This window comes from Daphnia pulex, chromosome 2 (assembly GCF_021134715.1).
Source record: "Daphnia pulex isolate KAP4 chromosome 2, ASM2113471v1".
Classification (NCBI taxonomy): Eukaryota; Metazoa; Arthropoda; class Branchiopoda; order Diplostraca; family Daphniidae; genus Daphnia; species Daphnia pulex.
Window position 1 is genome coordinate 11523943 of NC_060018.1, and position 17396 is coordinate 11541338.

Genomic DNA, 17396 nt, shown 5'->3' on the forward strand with positions numbered 1-17396 from the left:
TACGCGATAACTCAAGTCTGAACTATCGCAAAGCAAATCTAAAAAAATCCTCTTGTTGAAGAAAGAATTTCCTTTCACACTGATTTTTTGCAAATTTTAGTGAATAGAAGTTTATCCCCAAAGTCATAGATATAAAGTTTGGAAACATCGGCGCGCTCGCCATATGTTTCCAAGCTAAAGTGTATGCTACATAAAAAATTATAAAAAATTCAAATATATCAATTATGACTTGAAACTTGCACCAACGGTAGACGACATAGTCGTCTACAACGGTCCTTAGTAGAGTTGTTTGAAAACAACGTGCTATTCAGGACTCTTTTCAATCCATAAGGAGTGGAAAATGATAAGACACACAATCAGCGCTGCCTTCATCAATCTGGTAGCTGTTCCTCGTTATATCTTGGATCACATTTCGAAAGTCCGAACACCAAAATATTAAGCTTTCAGATATATACTTTCAATTTAGAAGAAATGGCATTTATCGAATCTACTTTTACAAATGTTTACTTGTATGAAATCACTATAACTTCTCCGGAATATCTTTAAATATTATTACGGCCACTGTAGACTTCATTGATGCATTTTTGTAATAGTTAAAAAACGCAAAATGTGGTTCAGTTCGTTGTATTGTTAAACAAACACGAGCCCAATCTTCCGCAATAACTGGATTACATAAAAACATTCAAACAAAATGGTTAAAGTTAAAAACACACATCCTGGTAATTGCAGCAATGAAGAACTTGCAATTGAATAGTGGCAATGTGATAATTGAATTACATAAAATTTGGCCTGGTGTAAACTGGCACTGAATTAATAGCATCACATTCATGGAAGTTAAGCATTATTTTTCTCAGAGCACTTCAAGTGGTGTTCAAATCGCTTTGAAACCTTAATGTAATTATTGCATATTGAACATCGGACTCGTCCCTCCAGATCAGCGATATCAATTTCCTCGTAAGGGACGACATACATTGTGCTAGTTTTTGTCGGAGCTTTCTAAAAAAAAATGTAAGATAACGAAAATGAATTCGACATTGAAATTGGTACATATACCTGTAAGAGCTGAGCCATTGTCGGTACTTCTTTAAAGACAGGTTCTAGAACTTTATCTCCTCTTTTCAATCTGCATGCAATGATGAAGTCTCCCTTTAAAGACGGAAAGTTTCTATGCACAAGGAAAAAATATTTATGGTCACAGAAAAATATGTTTAACAAGAATAAATTATTGCTTACGAGTGAATCAGATTTTTCATTTCTTTGCCTGATTGGTTCAGGGGAACTTCAATAACTTTTGAACCCAAACCAGCGTTCGATAATTTTATTTCTTCCTGGTCTTCCGGGATTCGAATGGAAAACTCCAACTTTCTTAAACAATAGAATTCCACCTGTTGACACTTGACAGTCGATTTCCCAATTGAAAGTTTTCCTATAGAAAAGGAAACAACTCATGTTTAATGCGTATTGAGATAATCGTATCAATTTTAAATGTATACCGTCTTTTTTGGGTGTATGAACCGTAACTTGAGTTTACAGCTTTCTTTGATTCTTTCACAAGGTCCTTTATTGATCGATTAACCATCTGACTGTATTTTGGCCCAGGAAAATCAGGCGAAGAAGAACGAGATCGGTTGTGGTAAGATGGGGACCCGTTGTCAGAATATGAGGAACTGGATACATTGGATAATCTTCTCTTGTCGATAGGAGAGCGGCTTCGATGATCTTTCTTTTTTGAGTTGTGAGATTTGTGACTATCCAAATTTCTGCGACGATCATAACGTTCAATTTCAGATTTGACAAATGGATCATTTTCCTTCCTTCCATGACGAGAATCGCGTTTAGTTTCATATGTACGACGTTGACTGTTTTCATTTTGAGATTTCACAGAAGAGCGAGAACCTTCATTCTCGCGAACATGAAAATATTGGCGATCTGTTGAAGTTTTGCGGTTTTCAACGGAAGAGTGGTAAGAAGAAATCGGCTGAGAATCTAGTTTTGATGAACCTCCGCGGCTTTCATGGTTTGGTGTGGAATACCTAATGATTGGAGAATGGCTTTCAGTATGTTGGGTCAGTCCAACGTTCTGACGAGCACGGAATGTTCTTGAAGTTGTGGGGTATTTTGCTTCGTCTTGTGATTCCTTTAACCAGTCATCATCGTATGTGTGTGCAGTCTTTTCTGTGGAAACAGCTTTTCGAATGCCTTGTTTGGGATGACACTCTGTTAGCTTGCCCAGATAACTTTCTTTTTTCTTTGTTTCTTCCTTAGCATCTTTCTTCTTTCTTGTTTCATCTGTTTGTGGAGATGCAGATCTAGAATTTGTGAGAAGTTGTTCATCAAGTGATTCATTTAATGAGTAAGGAGACAAAGACGTGGACAGATTGAGTCTTGAATTCACTTTTTCTTCACTTTCTTTTTCATCATCTGATATTTGCACAATAATGTCTTCATCTGAAGAAAGTTTATTGAGCGATGTGATTCTCCTATCAAATTCCTCCATTTCAGAATCTATTTCTGAGTTATTCTTCGAATAACTGTGTTCATCTGGCTTTTCTGTAAGAAACACACAGAATGGTTAGCAGTTGAAAAATGATGAAATGGGCAAGAATGAGTGAGTACGACTTACTTATTTCATAAATGGTGTGAGAAGGAACACCAGCATTGAACTGCCTTTCGCAAAGCAAAACAAATTTCTTATGTTCTTCTTCATTGTCGATAAGGCGTTCAACAAAATCCAGCTGAAGTGGCATGTTTAGCAATGTTCCACATGTGGGTAACTTGATCACCATACGAACTAAAGTATCTTTCTTCCAGCTCATTTTACTTCTAGGATAGGAAGACTTCGTAGTCCTAATTGAAAATTAATGATTCCAATTCACATGACATTTACAAAAATAAAATGAAATCAAAGTTTTACGCAATTAAAACTGCATGCTCCTTCTGATAATTACAATGAGCACGTGAATGGCTCGGTGAATGGCTTCCGACTGTTGTGAGCCCTGAGCAGTCAGCTGTGTGGGCTGGTGTTGTTTTGTTCACAAATATATGAAAATTAAGTAAAAGGGAGATACTAATAAATGCGAAAAAATATTAAAATTAAATAGAAGTAATAAATATCTAATTATAAAGTGGATTTAATAACTTGAATTCAAAAAAATAAACGCTGCGGGAGGATTACCTGGCAACGGTTAGCAGACGACTAAAATAGACAACGAGACAAAGAGGGGTGCGAAAGAAAAAAGGGGTGTCTGTTTTCGCTGCTACAAACGGCGTTCCATAGCCATTGCCGCCAATTGCCGCTGGCGGCAGAGGGTGGGATTTCCCGAAAACATAGAAGGAGGGGGGAGAGGGAGACTGTGCAACACACAACAGCTCGTGGCCAAGCTACGCCCGCAGCCCCAACCGGCATTTTAAGGAAGCTTCTAAGTCCCTTGATTATTCCGGCTGATCAGAGGGATAGGGCGTTTGTCTACCTCTCCTGTTAGACCGTGGTAAAAGTAAGCCGATTTGGAAACTTTAAAAAGCGCCTCTAGTGAGTGTGTCAGCTTCTACGCTCAGCTACTTTTGAGAGCCTAGATGGCTCTTTTTAACGTTTCCACTTCAAAAATTCTGACAGGTTCCGCCCTAAAATCTCTGAAAATCGGCTTACTTTAACCCTGAAACCGGGATAGGGAAGCCAACACAGCCGTGAAGCGAGTAGGAGTCTATAGCTCTGATTCAAAGTAGGCTGTAGGCCAATACCGGCCTATAGATGTTATTCCAATGAAAAAGTAGTAGACATGCCAAAAAGTCGTGCGCAGTTTACGCCGATGCGCACCACAGCGGCCGATAGCAGAACTAAGATTGTTATTACGCTTGACACCAAATGTAGGCCCAATCCTTTGTTCGAGAACCGTCTGCTTGTCAAACAAAGGATTGGCCTCTAAGACTTAGAGTCTTAGAGTTACAGTACCCTCATGAAGTTTAGAAACACGGCGAGGGTTTCCGCGCTTCTAACACGGTGGCTTACGGGCCAAGCAGGTGTCTCCCTTTTTTACGCGATAACTCACGTCTGAGTTATCACAAAGCAAATCTAAAAATATCCTCTTGTTGAAGAAAGAATTTCCTTTCACAATGATTTTTTGCAAATTTTAGTGAATAGAATTTTATCCCCAAAGTCATAGATATAAAGTTTGGAAACATCGGCGCGCTCGCCATATGTTTCCAAGCTAAAGTGTATGCTACATAAAAAATTATAAAAAATTCAAATATATCAATTATGACTTGAAACTTGCACCAACGGTAGACGACATAGTCGTCTACATTTGGACAAAGTTTCGAATTTTTTTAATGGAACTCTGATTTTTTAAAGAAGACATACCGATTAATTTTCGTGGCGCAGGGACGAAATCCTACCCGGGTGAAGAATAGAGGGAAGACAATAGGGGAGAACAAAGGGTTCCAGCGGTTTTCCCTCTTCTATTCTTCCCCCGGGGCAGGATACGCTCCACGCGACGTGAGAAGAAAAATCAGCATTTAATAAAAAATCGGCAAAAATCAGCGTTTCATTAAAAAAATTTGTAACTTTGTCCAAATGTACACGACTATGTCGTCTATCGTTTGCGCAAGTTTCAAGTAATAATTGACATATTTGAATTTTTTATAATTTTTTAAGTAGCCTACACTTTATCTTGGAAACATATGGCGAGCGCGCCGATGTTTCCAAACTTTATATCTATGACTTTGGGGATAAAATTCTATTCACTAAAATTTGCAAAAAATCATTGTGAAAATAAATTCTTTCCTCAACAAGAGGATATTTTTAGATTTGCTTTGTGATAACTCAGACGTGAGTTATCGCGTAAAAAAGGGAGACACCTTGGCCCGTAAGCCACCGTGTTAGAAGCGCGGAAACCCTCGCCGTGTTTCTAAACTTCATGAGGGTACTGTAACTCTAAGACTCTAAGTCTTAGAGGCCAATCCTTTGTTTGACAAGCAGACGGTTCTCGAACAAAGGATTGGGCCTACATTTGGTGTCAAGCGTAATAACAATCTTAGTTCTGCTATCGGCCGCTGTGGTGCGCATCGGCGTAAACTGCGCACGACTTTTTGGCATGTCTACTACTTTTTCATTGGAATAACATCTATAGGCCGGTATTGGCCTACAGCCTACTTTGAATCAGAGCTATAGACTCCTACTCGCTTCACGGCTGTGTTGGCTTCCCTATCCCGGTTTCAGGGTTAAAGTAAGCCGATTTTCAGAGATTTTAGGGCGGAACCTGTCAGAATTTTTGAAGTGGAAACGTTAAAAAGAGCCATCTAGGCTCTCAAAAGTAGCTGAGCGTAGAAGCTGACACACTCACTAGAGGCGCTTTTTAAAGTTTCCAAATCGGCTTACTTTTACCACGGTCTAACAGGAGAGGTAGACAAACGCCCTATCCCTCTGATCAGCCGGAATAATCAAGGGACTTAGAAGCTTCCTTAAAATGCCGGTTGGGGCTGCGGGCGTAGCTTGGCCACCAGCTGTTGTGTGTTGCACAGTCTCTCTCTCCCCCCTCCTTCTATGTTTTCGGGAAATCCCACCCTCTGCCGCCAGCGGCAATTGGCGGCAATGGCAGCATTGAAGGGTTGTGACCAAGCTACGCCCGCGATCCAAGCGGCAAATTAGGGAACCTTCAAGGTCCCTTGATTAGTCTGCTGCCATGGCGTTTGTCTACCTCTCCTGTTAGACCGTGCTTTTACCCTGAAGCCGGGATAGGGAAGCCAACACAGCCGTGAAGTGACCAGGAGTCTATAGCTCTGCTTTGAATTATCGGGCGAAGAGTTTCCCAATTAACATTCGCCAGATCTAACATTTACGGTATTGATGTGTGGATGTGTGTGGAATATATATGTTGTTCGCAAAAAAAAACTATTTCCCCATACATCATGATAGAAAAGTAGCGTGAGTGCGGCGTGTGGACGATCTCGCCCTGGTTTACGAAAAATTTTCAAGTCCCTATTCAGTCATTCCCGAGCATAAAGCTACGTTCAATAGAGATCAAATTACGTTCAATAGAGAACAAATAGCTCAGTCGGTAGCATATAGAATTACCAAATTGTTTTAAGTTCAATCCCAGGGTCAGGATGTAAATCGAAATATAGCAAGGAGGCAAATGAATTTCCTTTTGAAAAAGGAAAAAAAAAATTGCGGGCAAAGAAATCGAATAGTGGTTTAGGGGTGGGTTTGGGAGGGAGGTTCACCTTCAATCAGCGCTAAGACCTTTTCTTCCCATTACCCTATACCTTGGACCCCCTCGGGTGGTTTATGACAAAGCATTTTTGTTTCGTCTTATCATCAAAACATTTCATGTTTCAGCTGCGATAGGTAAACGTAACTGTTTGGCTATAGCTAAGCACGGCTAAACATTTGTTTACTATTAGAAAACCCCTTTTATGAGAGAGCGTCCAGACTTCCAATGCGACTCCTTTCATCCAATAAATCCTTTTTTTTCTGAGTCGTGAACGCTCTTTCTTCGGTCTTTCTTTGACTAGATCTGGGTACTCTAAGTCTATATCCACTCACCCAGACATTTCTGACAGTGAAATTGGCATCACATCATAGATTCCACGAACACGAACCTGACAATGAAGCGCCCTCTATTCTGCTATCCACCAATGTATAAATAATGATTAAAATTTTCGAATTAACAGTAGGCAGACGATGCAGTCTGGTTATAAATTGAAGACTGTTAATTATACATTTACAGTCACCTCAGGGTTTTAAAAAAAACGTCGACAAACGTTATGGACGCCTGAAACTATTGATGGGAGAGTATCATAGACCCAAAATATAATGTACAACTTCGGAACCCAGCATGCATCACAAGTCTTGTCTTCAGTGGCCAGTGCTGCGGGAAGCTGCGTGATCCTATTCACTCTGCTCGTGAACCGACCGAGGGGCGCTAGAATTTTTCTGGAACAGCAAAAGCTCTGATAAATTTAGCTATCAATTTAGAAGGCAGTCATTTTTAATACGGCTGAATACGAAGACGTTTGGATGTTTGCCTTAATTTGGGTACTTATTATTCACACTTCCCATGTCTCTTCGTTGGATCGTCCTGTTATGTAAGCTGTTTTACACGTGAGTTTACAGATAAGTAAAGTGGCCTTTTCCCGCTCACAAGAAAATTCACCCGACGAAACTCAAGGCGATGAGGTAAGAAAACATTAGAAAACGGCATTTCAATGTTGAATTTTTGCGAATAGAGGATGTGATCCTGATTCAGGAAATGACAGCCATCGAGTACGCGCCAATCGTTCAAGAATATAAGGAGCCAAAAATTGACTTCGAATCGATCGTGGCAGAGACCGTAGAGATTGACAAGGACGAAAACGAAGCGATTTTGTCAGAAAATTTGGCCTACTGCGTCGGCCGTGTTGATTCTGTTATTATCTGCAGTGGTCAAACAGCCGAGACTGCCGAGTCTTTGGTCACGCTTTCTATGAATTATCGTGATTGCTGCGACGGTGGAATTCCACCCATCCAACAAAAAGAAAAAGCCCGTCGCCGTTCGTCATGCAACATCAAGACCCAACAGTCCGACGATTGCGAGGAGTTTAAGCAGCAGATCAGCGAAAAATCCAAAACACATTGGTCAGTTAGCTGCAAAATTAACGACCATAATCGCCGTAACCAATCTTCCTCGTAAATAAGATTTTTTTTTCTATCGGCTCATTATTTATGTTGTGCAATTGGCTTTTTGTTACTCCTCCATAAGGCGATGCTGTTTGACTCCCAGGCACAGCACCTTCAACATTTGTAGCAATGGCGTACCTACCAAACTATCCACTCGACGGAAGAAACGAGAAGAGTATGAGTCGAAACTATCATATAAATTAGACATTATAAATCAATTTCTAACAATTTCGTGTGTCTTTCCATCAATGGATTTATTTAGCAACGCATTGCTGGTTAGTATTTTAATTCCTTAAAATTCAATAGGGCTAAGCAGTTAATAATCATTCTTTACATGTCCTTTTAAAAATAGACAGTAATCAGCGCGTTATACGCCAACCTGCTCGTCGTCATGGGTTTGGCTTTCCCCATGACCGAAGTTATTTCCAATCACGTCCCGTCGTTTTCCTATTTGGTATGTAATACGCTAAGCGTCGATCTGCACGCGGATCCCAGTGACGTGTATCATCAACACTTTTTCAATTATACGTTCATGTGTTCTTCATCTGCTGTTTCTCCGAACAGGGTTTTTATCTGTACTTGTACTTTGGCTCGATCGCCTACTTCTTCTTTGTCTTCTTCAATATGTTGAAAAATAGAGCAGCCAAGGGTAATCGCTACTTCGGTGAGCTACATTTGATATTTGAATTCTTTATTGCGTATAACAGGCTTTTAGACTTGTCTGTTGTGACAGTGTTTTCAAAACAACGTGCGTATTACGGTGGCGTATCACGGTGGCGATTGTTATGCACGCCGCTCACACCACGACTGATATATTCTATTAGCCAGAGCGCACCGCCCCGTTCCGCTTTATAACGTGTAGAAATGTAGAGACGTGATTGCTGTATCTTAGTAAAAATGCGAGTCGCACTTTCTTTCTGATTGACACATTTTGATATCCGTGATTTCGTTGTAATAGTAGCCTAAGTTAGATGGAATGATTGATGAAATCAAAACCACGTATACAAGTATATAATTTCAATAAAACTATTGTGGCTGTTCACAGGATGCGGAAGTATGAGACCGTCCAAAATATTAGAGCTCAAGGTGATGACCGATGACTATTCAGAGGATTCTCCACCACGTATCATTGAAAATGTGGGAACCCAACACTACGGAAGTTTCTACCTGCGCATCGGCGCTGTCGGTTTGTTAATATTAATAACGCAGCGACAAATATGTTATTCAAGTTTAAATATTTTTTTTACATCACTCAAAGCTTTTGGTGTGGGTTCGATGATATATTCCGGTTTGGAGTTTGCGCAGTACTTTGAAACGGACCCTACCAGTGAATGCCACAACATTTTAATGGCCGCCACTCCAGCCGTCCGAATGGCTTTTACTTTCATCCAGATGTATTTCATTTTTCTCAACGCCAAGGTTACATTTTCTTGGACCATTTATTTTATTAAACTGAACGAACTCACATGATTGTTCATACAGATGTCGGTTTATTGTAAACCGAGAGCCATTGCTTATTTTGGCTTGATGCATATTGTGGCGACTAATCTCTGCGTTTGGCTTAACGTTATCATCGAAGAGACCAAACACGAAATCATTCATCACTTTTCTCATCAAGGGACAGAAGATCATCACGGCAATCAAAATTCATCATCAACAACGATTCCAAATTCGGATGTCGTCCCGGAACACGGAAGCGTTGTTGTTGAATCGAATGCGCTTCTTAGCTCGCTGGTAGACGAGTGCAAGAGATCAGAAATGATGGGCAACGTCGTGCAAGACGCCAGCCAGTTCCTCTTCCCTTGCGCCATCGAATATTCGCTGATCTGTGCTGCTATTCTTTACGTCATGTGGAAGAACGTCTCGATGAGCGAAGATGATGGCGGAATTTACAGCCGGAGTAACTCTGCCGGATCGGCCACCGGACGCCGATCAAGACACCAATACTCGGTAGACTGCGCCAAAGCCAATAAAGGTCTTTTCGCTGGCATCTTCGTTTTGGTTGGGATCATAATCAGCCTCATCATCTTCTACGCTTTGATTAACAACCACAATTTTAAAGCGCTGGCCATCATGGAAGTTGCCGTGTCTCGGTTGTTGCTTTTCTGTTGCGCTTTTGTCGCTACAATAGTCGGCATCTATCGGGTATTGAGCAAATACGAGTTTAGTGTTCACATTTCTTTTAAAAAATTATGATTCCCTTGGCAGATTCGCGAACTCAAATTTGATTCTTCGCGCCACTTCGGATTGGATGGTAATATTAAAATCGTTGATTCAATTATTATAAAATTATTTTTATTAATAATTTTAGCCGTCCTCTTGGTGGTGGCTCAAATTGGGGTAATGGCGTACAAGTTTTTCACGATAATCGCTTGCTGTTACTCGGTCAAGACAGAAGGAGAAGACAACTCGACCCTGGTTCTACTGAGCGCTCTTGCCGCCATGTTTCAGGTATACAATCATTTTCCATCTTTTCATTCAGTATTTTATATTTTTTGTTTGAAATAGGCTGTGGCTCAAACATTGTTCATTCTGGACGCATCGAGACGACACACTTACACAGTCGACCAGCAATCTCGCAAGCCAGGACGTGAAGTCGTTACTTTCCTCTTGGTATGCCTATCAACTCGTCAAAACTGGACATGGGTTGAATCTACTTTCAATATTTTTTCCTTAAAGGTATGCAATATCGCAATGTGGGCGGTCAATACACTGGAAAAGTCTAGAGCTGACGTCAATCCGGTGCAACTCGAGTTTTTTGGTCTTTGGCCATGGATTATCATCATGAACGTCACCATGCCATTGACCATCTTCTATCGCTTCCACTCGACAGTTGTCCTCTGCGAAATCTGGAAGCGATGCTACAAAGTCAAACCCGATTTGATGTAGTACTGACATACCAAACCACGCTAATATTGTCTTATGCACTGTCGTTTCATTTTCTGATCCAGCTGATCATCTTCTGATCCATCTTTCATTAAATTTGAATTTTACCGCGTCTTTTTCTGATTCGCAATTCAACAGTAATCGGTGTGATGCTCCAAAATATTCAAAATTTAGGTGCAGTCCTGAATACTTCCAAGAATTTTCATTTGGCTATTTCTTACAAAATTGCATTATTATTAATCGCCTCTTTAATTATTCCAAAATCTTATTGCAATTTTCAAACGGATCACTGGCTTCCCCGTTTACGGCTGATGAGTTTTTTTCCAGTTTGTATTACAATGATTAAAAAAACAATTTCGTTAATTAAAAAAATTGTATAACCTGTAATAGGTAGCATAATTTGTATTTGGTAAAGAAAAGAGGATTCTCTTTTACACGTATTCTGTGTCCATGAAAATCCCCGAAATCGCAGTCACATTAGACAAATCGTGGAAATATTTTGATTTTTTTAAAGAATGTGATATCCATATCTTGGTAAGTCGAGTTAAAAATAACGAACTAAACGGTTGTGGTGGTGTTTGAATTTGTGGGCAACAGAACATGGTCGATGGAGTGAATGGCGCCGTTCTCAGCTATCATACCCTCTCGAATGTGGATCCGAGTTCCATTAACTTTGATGCCTGTAATTTTTGGTTTTTTGCAAATCCTTCATTAGACCGCACTGGAAACTCTTGTCATTCAAGAAAAAAATATACTTACTGGTTCCATTAGCGAGGATTTGGTTGAATCCGCCCATGAGATTGCGCAAATCCGGCGAAGTCATGAACCCACCAAGGAAGTAGGTTCCGTTGACAATGTGACCCAGCAAGATGGACTTGAGCTCGGCCGGTGATTCCATCAGTTTAGCTAATTTTGTTTCAGGCAGGGCTTTAAAGGCGTCGTTAGTCGGAGCGAATAAAGTGAACGGCCCACCTTGACATTCAAATGTTTTTAAAAAATAATTGACGATCAAGATCTGATAACTGTTAAAACATGTTTATAGTCACACCTGTCTTCAAAGTGTCTTTCAAATTGGCGACCTCTATGGCGCGTGAAAGAGTGGAGAAGCGATCCTTGCGTCTATTCAACATTTCGAACAGATCCCGTCCCGGAGCGGGCGACGTTGGGAAGCGCATCATTTTGTAGATGATGACTTTTTCAGATTGAACATTGGGTTCCATCACAACTATAATGCCGTTGACCGTTCTCACCTTCTCGATAATAATCACATTGATTAAAATAATTTAAAAAAAAATTATTACCGCAAAATTCAAACAATTTTACCTTCGGGTAAATATTCAAACGAAGTTTCTCGTTCGATGCGGTCTCGACCATCATTTCGTTGCGGACTTCGGTCGGCAGCAGTTTGCGATGCGGCACAACCAGACGACCCAGTACCTTGACCATCATGTCGTGGGTCATGTTCTTCGTCCAGCGGTTCTCTCTGAGGAGACGGAATGCCTCATTGGATGGAGCAAAGATGGTCATCGCATCTAAAATAATATTCCAAAAATAACATGGTTAATTCACAAACATCCGCTAACAGCAAGCATTGCTTAAATGATTTTTGAAGTCAACTAACGAGAAGCATTGATGATGTTGGTCATATTGTGATGGATTAGGGACTCGGCTAACTCGGTGAATCCGGAGTTGGTCAGCAGCTCCAACAGTGATGACGTCATTGTTGTTGTATTACTCTATTCAACAACATTGATAAAATAATTTAGTTTGAAACGTCAATAAATTGTCAGAAATTGGCTGGACTTACAGTTGTTGGCATGGCCATACTAAAAGCAACCAAAGCGAAGGAAATGATGAGCAACTTCATGTTGTCGGTTATTCTCAATCTGCGGCGGTGAATGTGAATGATACAGTTCTTAGCCTGATGGATGTATATATACGAGTTGCTGACGTCACCTTGAAACTGGCCGGAGTTTTCGATTAGTTTATTCATTTCCGGCGCCCTTGAGCTCTTCGGACGTTTTAGCTGCACGCTTTACATTATTATGAATATGTCTATACAGCGGATAAATGCTCAATACTCAATACTGTTATTGTTCACTTGGGCTAGTTACACAGTAGACCAGAAAGTGGAGACGCTTCCTCTGATTCCGGCATTATTGTTACCTATTATGCTGATTACATCACTTTGCATATTGGCTTTGGGAAATACCAGATTTCAAAATTTATTCAATAGCCAGAGAAATGGGTCACGCAACCGTCAAATCAAAATTCTATGGAGCCGCATGATAGGTGGAGGAAGTTGATTTCGATTTCACGTTCGGTCGCTCGTGAAATCCACTTCAATTATTGATAAAAGGCATAACACAAATCATCTAAATAAAATTCACTGTTTAGTTTCGGTCCGTCTAGTTCCGTTTTCACTTTGTATGGATAATTACCCTGGTTGATTTCCGAGTTGTGACCTAACAAAAGCCTGGAATGAACAGTATAGCGAATAACTTTAACACGATTTAATCAAAGAAAATGTTATCAAACACTACGATGATGAAAGCACTAAAGGTACCAAATTAACAGAAAATAGGGGGGCGTCAACGATCCTTTCGTTTGGGGAATGAGAGCACAACTGACAAAAACAAAAATCAAAAAGGTATTTTGACACCGTCGTCACTGCTAGCAACATATTGCCAAGTATTTAATTTGTTTTTAAAGCGCTTTTAAGTTCTGTTGCAAAGTACCGGTAGCCGCTTTCACCACGGGGCACTCAAGAATAATTTCACTGATTTTATCGACATTTTCGTTTATTTTATGAACATAGCAAATAAGCCGTATGTTAACTATTAAGGCATGATGAGACACCATATTGCGTTACGGTAGAGATAACAGAATATTAAAAGACAATCGAAAGAGTGATTTTGCGATGCGAGAGTAAATATAGTTTATTGCAATGCCAAGGTGGATTTCAAAACAGAAATTAGAAAAACAAAATATCTAAGCAGTTAAATGGTCATACGGAATGAGAAAATGTCATAACAATCATTTGCTGGTTGTAGTCTTAGTTGGGCATCAGAACACGGGAAATGGCGTGAATGACGCCGTTCTCGGCCATGATGTTGTCGGCGCTGGTAACAACTGGCGTCCCATCCACTTTGATGCCTGAAAAATCAAATCAATTCACCGAATTAAAATGCTATTCAAATATTTCAGGATGGAAAAACTGTCATTTCATACTCCGCCCGTTGATCATAATCTTGTTTGATCCGCCGTCCAGAGTGGGCAGCACCATATCAGTTCCACTGTCTTTGGAGTCCAGAGCGCCCAGGAAATAAGTGCCCTTGGTCACGTGACCTGACAAAACGCGTTTCAACTCTGCGGGAGCGGCCATCAATCTGGCCAAGGCCTCGGACGGCAAGGAGCGGAACGCCTCGTTGGTCGGCGCAAACAGCGTGAACGGACCATCTGCTCATTTCAGTTTCCTGTACGGTTAAACTATATGCGCTAATTAAAATGCCGATTAAATTGCGTACCTTTCGTTAGGGTGTCAGTCAGACCCGTATCTTGAATGCATCGAATCAGAGTGGAGAAGCGATCCTTGTTCATTTCCAAAACGGCCATCATGTTTTGGCCGCTAGTGAATGAGGAGAGAATGACACTATTAAGGCGGTAGACGATGACGTCGTCTTTGACCACGATAGGCTCCTTCATCATGATGGCACCGTTAACTGTCATCACCTGGATCGACCCAAAATTAATGTTCAAAATATTGTTGAAGCTCTGCTTTTCAATATGAAAAATGAATAAGAGACCATATTGTAGATGTTGAATCGCAGCTTCTCGCCCGAAATGGTGTCAACGACCATCTCGTTGGTGATGTCGGACGGCATAATTCTGCGACTGACGACGAAGCTTCGTCTCAGCAACTTCATCATTGCCTCGGTACTGTTGGTCATAGGACGGTTTGCCATCATCATTTCACGGAAAGCCTGATTGCTCGGAGCGAAGATCGTTTTGGGTCCTGTTGGAACACAATTCCTTGTTATTTCACATCAGGATCAAATAAAAATTATGACAAATTAATCTTTTGAATGGCGACTCACCAGCCTTGCTGACACTGTCGGCCAAATCGAACTTGACCATTTCCTCAACGAGCCTCGTAAAATTGGCTGACATCAAAGTATTTCTCAGATTTGTGCTGGCATCTTGCTGCATAGTTAGGCACGAAAATAAATTAATGGGCAGAATTTGGTATAGATTGTGGAATTGTTTTACTTACCGGCTTAGCTGAAACAACCAGCACCAACAGCAGCAAACCGGCTAACGCTAGAGACGAATTCATTTTTGCAACTGACTTGCTTGCTGCACAATCTCACCTCCCTTTTATACTTGGACGCGCTTGTACGAGCCTGCGGCAATGAAAGCGCATCTGCGATTGAAAAACACGCTACATCCAATTTCAATTCAATTTTTCAATTCGATTGTCATATGGAAGCACATCATGATGTCTGTCTATCCTGTTTGCATGCGCAGTTGTTTGGCCCTACACATCGATTCAGGGCTCAAAATTTGAATCAAAATTTTGATTTCAAATAATAAATGTCATTATTTATTTGTCATAAGAAGAGCTTCCGGTGCGGCTCTTTTCAAACGAGGAACTGCAACGCAACTCCGTGCATTGTCTGCTCATTTATACAAAAGACGAAATCTATCCATCCGGAATGACGTATAAAACGCCAGTATTATTTTGATTACCGGTAACAAATCTGCGCAAAGTATCTTATGAGGATGCGCTAAATCCAATGGGACGCTCGCCACAGATTTTTAACTCACGCTAAACATCCAATAATACTTTACATGTATATTATAACTAAAAACAACTAGCAGGAGTCCTGGCAGGTGCCGGTGCCTATGCAAACATTGAAACCAATATCTTTGCGAATGAGATTGGATATAAATAAAGACGAATTGAAACAAGATTTTTCTTTTAAATTTGTTTGCAGCTATCTTGTTGGTCATCGATAATCATTCGTATAGCTTGGCGTGTCACCTTTGCTAAATACGGTTCAATTTACCTCTACTAAATTAAGTCAACCTTTTAATGAATTGAATTTGCTGTTATTTCGTGGATTGCAATAGCTATTGTATTATTATTATTGTTTTACAGAGTTATTCAAAGTTGCACCCATCAGAGTAATTTTGAAATAATAATTTTTCGGTTCGATTGTGGGAATAACAAATATTTCAGGCGAGATTCATTTTTCAAGCGGAAGGTAGTAAGACCTTGTCGATAAAGTGGATGACACCGTTGGTAGCTGTAGTTGAGGTCGTATTCATCGGAAGGTAAATTTTGGCTCCGTCGATAGTAATATTATCTGTAAATGCACGAAAAACCACAAAAAACGATAGCCATTAGTAGGAAAAACAACTACACGTATGCAAGGAAAGGGTTACCTGGACCCGACACCACAACTTTGCAGACTCCTCCGTCGATATTGGTCAAGTCGCCAGTTTTTAGATCACTGGCAGCAAAGTTGCCCTTGAAAACGTGACGCAATAGCAATTTCTTCAGGTCGGCAGGGTTAGCGGAGATTTTCGCAACGGCCCCTTCCGGCAGGGATTTGAAGGCGTCGTTTACTGGAGCGAACAGCGTAAAAGGACCATCTGTAAATATAAGTATAATATATTTAACAAAATAAATGTCTACTGCAACAAAAACAAAATATGAAGGTTATTAAAAATTAAATGGTTAATGTTACCCTTTTGTAGGGTGTCGGCCAAACCAGAAGCTTGAATCGCTTGCACCAGAGTAGATAAGCGATCCTGACGGGCTCGGAGCAATAGATCCATAACACTGGTTCCGTCCGGAGCTGGAGCGCCCAAACAATTAGATGCCAAAAGGAGACTTAGAAAAGCGACAGGCGAATACATTTTTTTCAAAAATCTAATTCGTTTTTTTGATGAACTCTTAAGGTTTCTTCTGTAGTGATTGCGACTGAACGAATCAAATCGACTGCTATTCTCAAATTTTTGATGCGCTTTATATATGGGCACGTCAAGGATAGATACATACACCGACTTGGGTAGTAACAGCTCTCAAGTTGTACCAGTTTCCATTCAAATAAAAAAGTGAATGGTGTGTACTGGATATAGCTTTTCCGCCCATTTTAGATTCATTCAGTATTCGACTGAACACAATGGTATGTATGCATAACATTCCTTATCGTAAAAAAAAATTATTTGTCCTCGTAAAGAAAGCAGTAGGAAATAAGGATGGGCCATCCTGATTTCATTTTTTATATAAGGGTGAGAGTCCTTGTGAGTAGATGCATATGTACACCAATTGTTCACATAGCAGTAGATGCCACAGGAAAAAAAATGATATCCTGTTTTGTTGCTTTTTGTTTAGGGTAGAAACAAATTCCAGCGAAAAGAAATTTTGTTGTTAACAATTTGCCACCGAAAATACACCATGTTACAATATTGTTCATGAAATAAATAATATGAGATAAGCAGTTCATTCAAAAAATACTTCCTCTTGCCTGTTATTACCGCTAAACTGCACTATATCTCCACCCCATCGCCTGTCTCCATTACGTCATTGAAAGACTAATTAAATTAGCCAGAAACGGCTAGAAATTAGCATTGTGCACCAATAAGCGATAAGCTGTTTTTACTGTAAAAAATTCGATAGACAGTTTTTAACAAAAAAACAATTAGTTCGTGTTCAATATTGAAAATTAATGGTGTTAAAAGGAATATCCTTTGAAAACTTCTACTTCAATTGGAAGCTTATATTATTAATTTTTATTATCTTAATTTAGCAGTAAAAAAACCTAACGGATAATTTTTCAAAAAAATG

The 17396-nt window shown here is 40.1% G+C and overlaps 5 protein-coding genes across 6 annotated transcripts; 1 reads left to right on the forward strand and 4 right to left on the reverse strand.

The window, feature by feature from the left end:
• Window positions 1–608: 608 nt before the first annotated feature.
• On the reverse strand, window positions 609–3271 carry LOC124208792. The gene is made up of 7 exons (XM_046606665.1): window positions 3176–3271; window positions 2915–3067; window positions 2624–2847; window positions 1494–2550; window positions 1234–1426; window positions 1054–1165; window positions 609–996 (listed from the first exon to the last, which is right to left on the reverse strand). The coding sequence occupies exons 3-5, from the start codon at window positions 2814–2816 to the stop codon at window positions 1282–1284; spliced, it is 1395 nt and encodes a 464-aa protein (XP_046462621.1). The 5' UTR covers window positions 2817–2847; window positions 2915–3067; window positions 3176–3271; the 3' UTR covers window positions 609–996; window positions 1054–1165; window positions 1234–1281.
• A 3563-nt stretch (window positions 3272–6834) lies between these two features.
• LOC124205493 (proton channel OtopLc-like) lies at window positions 6835–11049 on the forward strand. Of its 2 annotated transcripts, none has more exons than XM_046602936.1 (14): window positions 6835–7033; window positions 7112–7174; window positions 7245–7663; window positions 7737–7829; window positions 7917–7929; window positions 8007–8108; window positions 8219–8318; window positions 8700–8840; window positions 8913–9073; window positions 9137–9799; window positions 9863–9908; window positions 9966–10105; window positions 10163–10267; window positions 10334–11049. In XM_046602936.1, exons 1-14 carry the CDS (start codon window positions 7016–7018, stop codon window positions 10541–10543), a joined length of 2274 nt encoding a protein of 757 aa, XP_046458892.1. In that variant the 5' UTR covers window positions 6835–7015; the 3' UTR covers window positions 10544–11049. The 2 variants fall into 2 exon arrangements, with proteins under 2 accessions (XP_046458892.1, XP_046458899.1); XM_046602943.1 differs by having other exon boundaries at window positions 7245–7612.
• LOC124205509 (transforming growth factor-beta-induced protein ig-h3-like) lies at window positions 10928–12963 on the reverse strand. The gene is made up of 6 exons (XM_046602955.1): window positions 12348–12963; window positions 12162–12276; window positions 11864–12072; window positions 11589–11790; window positions 11300–11512; window positions 10928–11220 (listed from the first exon to the last, which is right to left on the reverse strand). The coding sequence occupies exons 1-6, from the start codon at window positions 12531–12533 to the stop codon at window positions 11099–11101; spliced, it is 1047 nt and encodes a 348-aa protein (XP_046458911.1). The 5' UTR covers window positions 12534–12963; the 3' UTR covers window positions 10928–11098.
• A 490-nt stretch (window positions 12964–13453) lies between these two features.
• Window positions 13454–14887, reverse strand: LOC124206793 (protein sll1483-like). Its single transcript, XM_046604176.1, has 6 exons — window positions 14814–14887; window positions 14638–14743; window positions 14347–14555; window positions 14068–14272; window positions 13772–13999; window positions 13454–13696 (listed from the first exon to the last, which is right to left on the reverse strand). Exons 1-6 carry the CDS (start codon window positions 14874–14876, stop codon window positions 13596–13598), a joined length of 912 nt encoding a protein of 303 aa, XP_046460132.1. The 5' UTR covers window positions 14877–14887; the 3' UTR covers window positions 13454–13595.
• An 856-nt stretch (window positions 14888–15743) lies between these two features.
• On the reverse strand, window positions 15744–16545 carry LOC124202520 (uncharacterized protein SYNPCC7002_A0175-like). Its single transcript, XM_046598868.1, has 3 exons — window positions 16294–16545; window positions 15989–16198; window positions 15744–15909 (listed from the first exon to the last, which is right to left on the reverse strand). Exons 1-3 carry the CDS (start codon window positions 16463–16465, stop codon window positions 15797–15799), a joined length of 495 nt encoding a protein of 164 aa, XP_046454824.1. The 5' UTR covers window positions 16466–16545; the 3' UTR covers window positions 15744–15796.
• Window positions 16546–17396: the final 851 nt, after the last annotated feature.

Bases quoted from the DNA above. Each gene is read 5' to 3' on its own strand.
- LOC124208792 (XM_046606665.1), bottom strand. From the start codon at position 2,816: ATGAGCTGGAAGAAAGATACTTTAGTTCGTATGGTGATCAAGTTACCC. The intron at 2,551-2,623 runs GTAAGTCGTACT...TGTTTCTTACAG, and splicing joins TCACACCATTTATGAAATAA to AAAAGCCAGATGAACACAGT. The intron at 1,427-1,493 runs GTATACATTTAA...CCTTTTCTATAG, and splicing joins TCATACACCCAAAAAAGACG to GAAAACTTTCAATTGGGAAA.
- LOC124205493 (XM_046602936.1), top strand. The intron at 7,175-7,244 runs GTAAGAAAACAT...ATCCTGATTCAG, and splicing joins ACGAAACTCAAGGCGATGAG to GAAATGACAGCCATCGAGTA. The intron at 8,841-8,912 runs GTTTGTTAATAT...CATCACTCAAAG, and splicing joins CCTGCGCATCGGCGCTGTCG to CTTTTGGTGTGGGTTCGATG.
- LOC124205509 (XM_046602955.1), bottom strand. From the start codon at position 12,533: ATGAATAAACTAATCGAAAACTCCGGCCAGTTTCAAGGTGACGTCAGC. The intron at 11,513-11,588 runs GTGTGACTATAA...TTGAATGTCAAG, and splicing joins GAAAGACACTTTGAAGACAG to GTGGGCCGTTCACTTTATTC. The intron at 11,221-11,299 runs GTAAGTATATTT...CAAAAATTACAG, and splicing joins AATCCTCGCTAATGGAACCA to GCATCAAAGTTAATGGAACT.
- LOC124206793 (XM_046604176.1), bottom strand. From the start codon at position 14,876: ATGAATTCGTCTCTAGCGTTAGCCGGTTTGCTGCTGTTGGTGCTGGTT. The intron at 14,556-14,637 runs GTGAGTCGCCAT...GTGTTCCAACAG, and splicing joins CGACAGTGTCAGCAAGGCTG to GACCCAAAACGATCTTCGCT. The intron at 13,697-13,771 runs GTATGAAATGAC...TTGATTTTTCAG, and splicing joins GATTATGATCAACGGGCGGA to GCATCAAAGTGGATGGGACG.
- LOC124202520 (XM_046598868.1), bottom strand. From the start codon at position 16,465: ATGTATTCGCCTGTCGCTTTTCTAAGTCTCCTTTTGGCATCTAATTGT. The intron at 16,199-16,293 runs GTAACATTAACC...TTATATTTACAG, and splicing joins GGCCGACACCCTACAAAAGG to ATGGTCCTTTTACGCTGTTC. The intron at 15,910-15,988 runs GTAACCCTTTCC...GTGCATTTACAG, and splicing joins AGTTGTGGTGTCGGGTCCAG to ATAATATTACTATCGACGGA.